Source organism: Morone saxatilis, unplaced genomic scaffold (genome assembly GCF_004916995.1).
Source record: "Morone saxatilis isolate NCDOM2014 unplaced genomic scaffold, NCSU_SB_2.0 Contig4, whole genome shotgun sequence".
In the NCBI taxonomy this organism is placed as follows: Eukaryota; Metazoa; Chordata; class Actinopteri; family Moronidae; genus Morone; species Morone saxatilis.
Window position 1 is genome coordinate 6,416,429 of NW_023339984.1, and position 9,245 is coordinate 6,425,673.

Below are 9,245 nucleotides of genomic sequence, written 5' to 3' on the forward strand. Positions count from 1 at the left end.
TCAGTCAGTGTAACAGCTGGAGACCCACACTGAACAGTTCCAACGTTAAACTTCATACTCAACATTTCTGGTTCACAGTGGGGAAATATTGTCTGCAAAACAGACTATATCAATAATATTAATATTAATAATTTTATTAATATTAATATCAATTTATAAATATATATATATATATATATATATATTATTGTTTTAGTATCAATAAACTCGTATTTAGACATTAAATTGTCTCCCAGCTCCGGTAATAACAGTCAGACAGAGAGCTGTTAAAATTATAACTTTATTTTTACATGATAAAAACTGTTTGGCCCCTGCCTCTTCACAATAAAAACACATTTCCATTGCAGACGGACTCGTCTTCATCATCATCATCATCTTCATCTTCAGACAGGTATTTACAGGCACATTTACACACTGTTAGCAAACTGTACACAGTCAGGAGGAAAGCTCTCTGCTTCAGTACAACTGATCCTGAATTTATACTTTATACAAACCCTTTAAAGTTTTTATTCCCTTGTAGAAAAACGTTCAGTAACAAACAGAGCTCGACCAATCAGAGCTTAGAATCTGTTTCATCATGTCCCAGAAGACTAAAAAACTGTACAGAGATCAGGAGGTCAGAGGTCAAACTGTGACCTCCATTTACATACATCATCAGTGGCAGACTTTAAGTTCAGCCTCTTGTTTTTATTTAAAAAAACAAAAGAGTTGAAGACGAAGCACCATAACATCTTCACAATCATCATCATAACATGCATGCAGAAGTCTAATCTGATCAGAGAACTACAACTACGGGTCAAACACAGGCTCGAAAAACACACAAGGCAAAAACACAGGAGAGACATTGAGATTAAACAGCTATCAGAAATATTAAAGATGAAGAAGAAAAGTACGGAAACTGCGATCAGTCAGCAGGAAGATCCCGTTTCAAAATCGGACGGTCCGAGTCTGGGTTCTTATTGCCTGATGGGGTCAGTCCCAGTCCCGGTCCCAGAGTCCATTTACAGTGTAAAATGTACAGCACGGTCCAGGAAGTATCCTGTCCCAGAGTCCAGGAAGTATTGTGCCAGGAAACAGGAAGTGTCCCATTGGGGAGTCCAGGAAGAATCCTGTCCCACTGTTTGGCCGACAGTAGTTTCTCATGTAGATGAAACTAAAACCTGACAGTTCGTTCACACCCACTAAATCCACTTTGCGACAACTTCACACAGCTAAAACAACAAGCTGTTGCCATGGAGACACAGCTGATAATCTGCAGGCTGACTCCAAAACTCCAACCTCTGAGGGATAAACTCTGACCTGTTTCCAGGTCGTAGTCTGGACCATAGGGCTGTAATCTGCAGAATATTTGCTGATTTGCAGAATGGTGGATATGTACATTAAACACTGATTATTCTGTTACATCATATCGAGTGAAGCCCATCAGTCTGAGGGCGCTCAGATATTTGGGTTCAGCCTGTGTGTTAGGAAGCAATGTGGCTTTGCACACGTTAAATCAACAAAACAAGCTAAAAGTGAGACCTATGCTAGCTGTTAATAGCCGAAGGTTTGTGTCCACACACAGTGTAAATACAGTGAACCCATCGTGTAACGCTATATGTTGCACTTAAACATGCTGGTTGTTGCTGTTTGTTTGTTGATATGACAGGTTTATCCTCCCGAGGAAAACATATATTACATATATAACATATATGACATATCCAGTGTTATAGCCAGCAGGCTCTTTAAAGATATTACACAGTTGTAACATCCTGTCAGTAACATTTGAAGCAGTTTGTTGTTAGCTAGCTAGCAGCTGCTAGCATTTAGGCTAGCCTGTATCATAGTAGCTAAAAACAAGTTATAAACGTTAGCATATTTTAATGTGACAGATCATTCTTGATCTTGAAACACAACAGAGTCAATGAGTTAAGATTGTTTTCAACCTAGCATAATGTTATATCTTATGTTATGCTAGCTGTTAGCGAGACTCAGGCTTTTTGGGATCAGTCTGGGGTATCTGTACATGATGAGTCAGTGTTGGTGTAAGTCAGTGCTGTTTTCACTCAATGGTTCAATAAGAGGTAAACATTTAAACTAATTTATCTTCCCATAATGCACTGGGACACAATATCAATTAGGCTGCTGTCAAAACAGACAGACAGTGCCACCTAGCTGCAAGAGTGAAGGCACAGCTGGGATAAATCGGTATAAATAGGACTTTGTACACATAAGATAGTAACCAGCAAACACACACACACAGTTTAATGTCCTCCCTCAGATTTGTGATTGATCATTGATCAGCTCTTTGTTCATTCAGCATGTTTAATGTTAAACTAAATTTTCTGTCTGATTCTAGTTTCCTTCTGTTTTAACAGCAGTGCCTGAAATCGGCCAGTACTGGTACTACTGATGTTTGTCCACATGAGTACCCTTACTACTTATTGAGTACTGCCTCCTCAGTGAGAATGGCGGTACCCACCACTGAGGTCACCGATGTCTGGACCTCAATATTTTTTCCGAGGCCTATATATACAATAGAAGTTGTGAAATAATTGCCTAAAAATAACTACTTTGATACTTTGATGTCGCCTAGCAAGTGCAGTATTTATAAAACGCTGCGTACAGCAGCGACGTACTCAATAAGAAACTGACGCTGTGTCGAATACTTCCGTTAGTATACGCTATTATTTACATTATTATTATCCACGCTATGTACTTACTAGTGCAGTAATTATTTAAGCAGCGTAGTGTCACCTTCTTCTTCTAAGGCGTTTTACAACCGCACAGCCTTAGCGCCTGGATTTCATCACGATATAAATCCAAAATGATCCTGCTTCTACTTTTATCTCCTGCGTGTCCCTGTTTCATGCGAGGTGGAAATTACACCGTCTATGCCAAGTCTGTTCTGGTGGTCGCTCCCCTTCCACTACGTAGAGAAAATGGCGCCCGCTGAGTGCCAGAAGTATCCAATGTTTTGAGCGTTATGAAACATCTGGGTCCTCACAGTGCATTCTGCCTCACTAACAGTGTGAACTGATGGACTCTTACAGTGAGAGTGCGGAAGGATTTCACAACTTGTGTCTCTGTGTAAACACAGCTAGCTCAATGCTAAGAAGACAGCACTGAAAATGTCCTTGTTAAAAAGGATAAAAAACACCAGAAGAATGAGGGTGGGGGTTGTGCTGAAGTACCAGGACTACTGGCACCTGTTTTTGGTTCAACTCAGGAACTTAGTGGTTGGTTTATTTCTTTGTTTCAGGAACTAGTCACATTCACTGTTGAGGGAGCTAACAGGCAACATTGCTAGCATCCACAGAAGAAATGTATAAAAGCTGGCTCACATTTCAAATGTTTTCTACAGAATCCGTTCACTTTCATTTACAATAAATGAAATAATAAAATCTGTAAAAATCTTTTCCTTTGAGTTCAATTCGCACTGTCGACCAATAGAAAGCTGTTCTGAAAGAGCTAAAGCTACGTTAGCTTATTAGTTGTGGACCTGTAAAGACCTCTACAGCAGATGGTAGAAGGTCTACGTTCCCTCATCCTTTTGCTGTGTGCTGATTGGCTGATCAACTGTCCAATAATTTACATCGATACAAACCTGAGAACCCTTGTGAGTCCATGTGGACTCCACCTGAAACTGAGGAAGACTGGAAACGAGTGCGGGACAGGGTCCTGAGGTTGTGAAATTACCTGGAGAGTTCCAGGCAGCAGATTAATAATTAATATTATTATTAATTCATATTAGAATCAGAAACTGGAATCAGGCTGAAAATGTAGAAACTCTCCCTGATTATTGCGTTCAATGTGCTGGTTTTAGTAGAAAAGGCAAAAATACTTTCGATAAAAAGCATCCAGCAGGTCAATAATCAATACTTGTGATCAGAATAGAAAATATTAACATTGTGCTTTCTGACTCCTGCAGACAGCAGGGAACTCTGGGAAATAGCTCAAGGCAGCAGGTGATGACGATGTTCCCTGATCTGATTGATAGATTGTCGTTTTCTGGAGCCAGGTTGGTCCAGGTTCAGGTCTGGTTCAGGTCTGGTTTAGGTCTGGTTCAGGTCTGGTTGGGGTTATTTTGCTGCTGCAGAAGGAACCTAAAGAGCTCCTGAGTCTGACTATAAAGACCACGTACACACACACACACACACACACAGGAAGACACAGTGTTAACAGGAAGTCTCTCAGAGCTTCTTCATCCTCCTCTTCCTCAGCACGGGCTCAGGGTCAGAGGTCATCAGAGGTCAGTGACCTTGTTCTCCACCAGGGCGGCGACCTGCTGCAGCCGATAGGCCAACTGCATCTTCTGCCCCGAACTGTCTTCCTCCAGAGACATGATGATCTGACAGACAGGTACAAAGAGAGAGATATAAATGTAGATTTTTTTACTTCTTATTGTTTGACAATTATGATGTGATTATTACATAATAATTGTTATTATGTCATTATTCAGATATTAATATTTGGGTATAAAGTTTATAAACCGTGTGTGTGTGTGTGTGTGTGTGTTACCTGGTCGTAATATTTGTTGATGTATTTGTAGAGTTCATGAAGAGCAACAAGACTGTTCATCTCTGAGGCAAAACTCTACAGACAGACAGACAGAACGACAGTATTAAGTCAATGTTAAGTCTCCTTAAATAAAAACTCAACAACAATAATAACAACAACAACAACAACAACAACAATGATATGTAGTTCAGTTTCTGTTTACTGACCCCAGACAGTTCAGTCAGAGTAGAGTTCATCTCCTGATAACAGCCAGACGCAGCGCTGTGGATGTCACTGTAATACCTACACACACACATACACACATTAGTACAGTAAGATACAATGTGACTGATCCTAGACAGTTAGTGTTTCTATGGTAACAGTCGTCATGCTGACCTTGTTAAACTAAGGAACAGGAAGTTGTCTCACCTCTCCACCAGCTGTTTGTATCGCGGTATCTCTCTGGCGTACAGCAGTTTGTTTACAGGAGAGTCCTGATTGGACAAAAAGAGTTAATACATGTAGAGACAGATAGACAGACAGACAGACAGACAGACAGACAGACAGACAGGTCGTACCCGTCCCACTTTGTGCTCCGAAGTAGTGCAGGAGTCGATGAAGGTCTGAGCAATGACAGACAGGACGGCGTCAATGCTGTCTGTCACCTGAACGTCCAAAACAAACTGAGGATTCTTCAGGATGTTCACCCAGAACCTGAGAGGGAGACTGCAGAGAGACAGACAGGTCAGAGAGACAGACAGGTCAGAGAGACAGACAGGTCAGAGAGACAGACAGGTGTCCATGTCACCTGTTGGTCTTCCAGATGTGGACGGTCTCTGGGTCGTCGATGCCATGTTTCTCTGCCATATCGTCCAGGAAGTCAAAGAAGAATCTGACGGCGATCGGAGGAGGACGCTTCGTACTGAGGATCGCAACAAAGACGTCGTCCACGAACTTCTGCAATGTCCCCTACGGACAGACAGGTAGAGAGACAGACAGGTTGTAGCTTCATGGGACGCAGGTCTGGTCAGGTTAATCTCAGTGTGTTAATGTCTGTACCTTATGGACAGCAGTCTGGTCAGGTAAATCTCAGGTGTGTTAATGTCTTACCTTCATGGACAGCCAGTCTGGTCAGGTAAATCTCAGGTGTGTTAATTTCTTACCTTCATGGAACGAGCGAGTCTGCGTCAGGTAAATCTCAGGTATGGCCTTGGCTCGCTCTCTCTCCCTCATGCTGCTCTTTCTGTGTTTTGGGATTTCAGGATCTTCACTGCTCTTCACCAGGTGCCACAGACGCAGACCCTCCTCCTCCTCGCCCTCCAGCATCGGCGTTTCTACAGCAACCACACACAAACTGTTAGTCACCACAATAACCAATAGGAAAACACCTAGATGCTAGATGGTTCTCTTTGTGTTGGGTTGTGGGTATCCAACACATTCTCAATGTCTCAGGGGTTCTAGAGGTTTCTTTGGGTTCATAATGTTCTAGATGATTCAGGTTCTATATGGTATTCTTTGCATTGGTTCAGGCTCTAGACATTCTACATCATTCTCTCCATGTGCTGGCTCTGGGTTTCAGATGTTCTTGATGTGGTTCTGTTTGTGTTGTTCTAATTGTTCTAGATTAATTGAATGTGCTGTGTTCTTACTTTCTCCTGTCTGAAACACCTGGTTGACTCCACCTGAACTCTGAGAACGAGGAATTAGGGCGACTGTTGCTCCGTCTGGAACCTGAAGAATGCAAGAAAGCAGTTTCATGTTTAACTGGCAGGAAGTGAAGATGAGGAAGGTGTATAAGAAGAGAGACACGCTGTGGTTGGTTGGCTGAACTAGACGTGCTGTGATTGGTCAATTGTTACCTTGTAGTGCTGAAGAGTGTTGAGTCGTTTCCAGCGACCTTGAACCACCGCTGTGACATCATCATCTGACAGGGTCAGGTGACCTGCCTGACCTGAACGCCACTCTGTTAATCAAACAGAGACACAGGTGAGTATGAGCTGTCAATCAAACCACACAGGTGAGACAGGTGTGTGTCCATGTGTGCATACCCAGATCTAGACTGTCTGCTGCTGGTCTCTGAGAGAATGGAGCTCCTCTGTAGACCTGATCTAGGATCTTATCCTTCACCTGCACACAGACAGACAGGCAGAGAGACAGACAGGTAGGTGACAAGAAGAGAGACAGGTGAGGAACAGACAGGTAGACAGACAGGAACCTACCTGTGTGATAGTGTCAGTGTCAAGAACTTTAACAGGACAAGGTTGAACTTCAACTCCGTTCTTCACCAACACTGTCAGAGTCTGAAAGAGAGACAGGTACAAAAGGTCAGACAGGTGTTAACACGTAAAGATGAAAAGGTAAACGAACACCCTGATCTCAACCAGGTGAGTTTTGACTTATACAACCAGGTGTGTTGTGTGACTTTCTACATAGCAATAATTTATTTGAGGATTTTCAGTCAGGATTTAGAGTTCATCACAGCACAGAGACAGCTCTGGTTAAAGTTAATAATGACCTTTTAATTACAATTATATCTATTAATCAAGCCCAATGAAATTAATCAATTATCTAAATTACAAATATGTCTTAAGGACATCCTGGATGAGCTGCAATTTTCAGATGTTAAAATCAGAAAAATATACTTGGCCCCAAAAACCTCAAGAGCAACTCACTGTCTACAGATATAGCTACTCTAGATGGCATTACCTTGGCCTCTAGCACCACTGTCAGGAATCTTGGAGTTATCTTTGATCAGGATTTGTCATTTAATTCCCACATAAAGCAGAATCTCTAAGCAATGCCTTTTTTTATTTACGTTATTTACAAAAATTAGACACATCCTGTCACAGATGGATGCAGAAAAAGATCGATGCAGTTGTGTTGACCTTTCTAGGCTGGATTGTGGATCTGAGGAAGTTCAAGGCCTCCACTGACCCCTGTTTCAACCAAGTGGGGTCAGTGTAGACACTGTAGAGGACTACAGAGTACAGGCTGGGTATGTTGAGCAAGTAAACTGGGACTGGGCTAAAAGAGCTGCTACAGGAAGGACCAAAGCCATCTCCTATTTTCTGAGGCAGGCTGAGGTCCCTTCAACATCTGCAGGACCATGCTGAGGATGTTCTATGAGTCTGTGGTGGCCAGTGCTAACAGACTCAATAAACTGATCCACAAGGCCAGTGACGCTGTGGGAGTGGAGCTGGACTCTTTGACAGCAGTGTCAGAGAGGAGGATGCTGTCCAAGCTTCATACCATGTTGGACAATGTCTCTCACCCACTCCACAACGAACTGGTCAAACACAGGAAGACTTTCAGTGTGAGACTGATTCCGCCGAGCTGAACCACAGAGCGGCACAGGAAGCCATTCCTGCCTGTGGCCATCAAACTGTTTAACTCCTCCCTGAGAGAGTCAGTTAGTCATTAAACTGGACCTTAAAATGTTCTCTGGTTAATGTGAATTTAGAGCTTCTGTAATACTACAATCTTTAAAACTCACTAGTATTACTCATTTCATTTCTGTCGGGCACATACTGTGGCATAGATTTACTTTTGTCTATATTGTCATATAGCCTATTGTATATATTTTATAATAATGTACATACTTAGGTTCTTATTATATTTCTATTTCTATTTCCATTGTTATTTTTTTATGTTTTACTTATATGTATATACCTATATATACATTTCTATTAGATATTGTAATATAAGTATTATTTTTATTCTTTAACATGAGTTGTTGAGTAGAACAACTGGAACAAACAAATTTCTCCCTGGGGATCAATAAAGTATTTCTGATTCTGATTATTTGAAAAGTGTCCTGAGACAACTTCTTATATAAATTGGTGCTATACAAATAAAATTGAACTGAAGTGTGTGTGTGTGATGCCGTGGTTACTATGGCGCAGTAGTCGATGTCCTCTCTCAGCAGGTGGCTGTCGTTCAGAGTCCGTTTGGCTTTTCCCGTCACAGCGTCCACCGGCCCTTTATCCACCTGATACTTTATGGCTCTGTAGAGCATGTAGAGAGGCTCCCCGGCAACTTCCTGACAGACAGACAGACAGACAGACAGGTGAGGGTGAGACAGACGGGGGTAGGAACTGAAGACAGAGACAGGTTAGTATTTCTACAGACAGACAGACCTTGAGGAAGGAGTAGAGGCAGATTGACATCCAGTTGGTCAACATCTTCTCTACAACTGTCTCTGTCCTGAAACACAGAAAACAACCATCAGCAGGACAGACAGACAGGGAGATGCACAGACAGACAGGCAGACAGACAGCTGCCAGGATCTGATTCATTAAATGAAACGATTTAGATAAATCCTGATGTACGACTCTGTTTTGTTGGAGGTTGGTTAACAGGATTCTCTTGAGAAAACGCTAAATGGTTTGAAAACTAATAGAAAGTGTCCAGGTTGATGGTTTATTTTCTAGCTTTTTTAAATATAAAAAATAGTGTCCCACAAGGGTACATACATGGTCCTATTTTATTTACAATTTATATCAGCAATGTTACTAATATTTAGTTTTTATGAAAAACTGATTTTAAGGATTTTTTGTGGACTGAGACTAAATTGTTGCAGACAAAACCCAAAAGGATGTGATTCTCAAGGTTTAAGACTGATGATGGAGTAAATCAGTTACTTTAAGCGACTGAAAGAGTCTCAACCAACAAATAATTGGGCTTTATGTAGATATTTTATACCTGCATTCAGTGTACCAGGCTGCATTACGTTTCGTTTCTGATTTGGTGGTACTGTTGGGTCTCTG

General features: G+C 41.7%; 2 protein-coding genes across 3 annotated transcripts in view; one reads left to right on the forward strand and one right to left on the reverse strand.

Moving 5' to 3' along the window:
- Positions 1–9,245, forward strand: part of LOC118338182 (pyruvate carboxylase, mitochondrial-like) — a 314,296-nt gene that overhangs the window by 263,542 nt on the left and 41,509 nt on the right. The window lies entirely within an intron of this gene.
- LOC118338185 (plexin-B3-like) lies at positions 262–5,630 on the reverse strand. Its single transcript, XM_035675443.1, has 7 exons — positions 5,590–5,630; positions 5,288–5,448; positions 5,058–5,205; positions 4,909–4,973; positions 4,707–4,782; positions 4,501–4,575; positions 262–4,330 (listed from the first exon to the last, which is right to left on the reverse strand). Exons 1-7 carry the CDS (start codon positions 5,593–5,595, stop codon positions 4,226–4,228), a joined length of 636 nt encoding a protein of 211 aa, XP_035531336.1. The 5' UTR covers positions 5,596–5,630; the 3' UTR covers positions 262–4,225.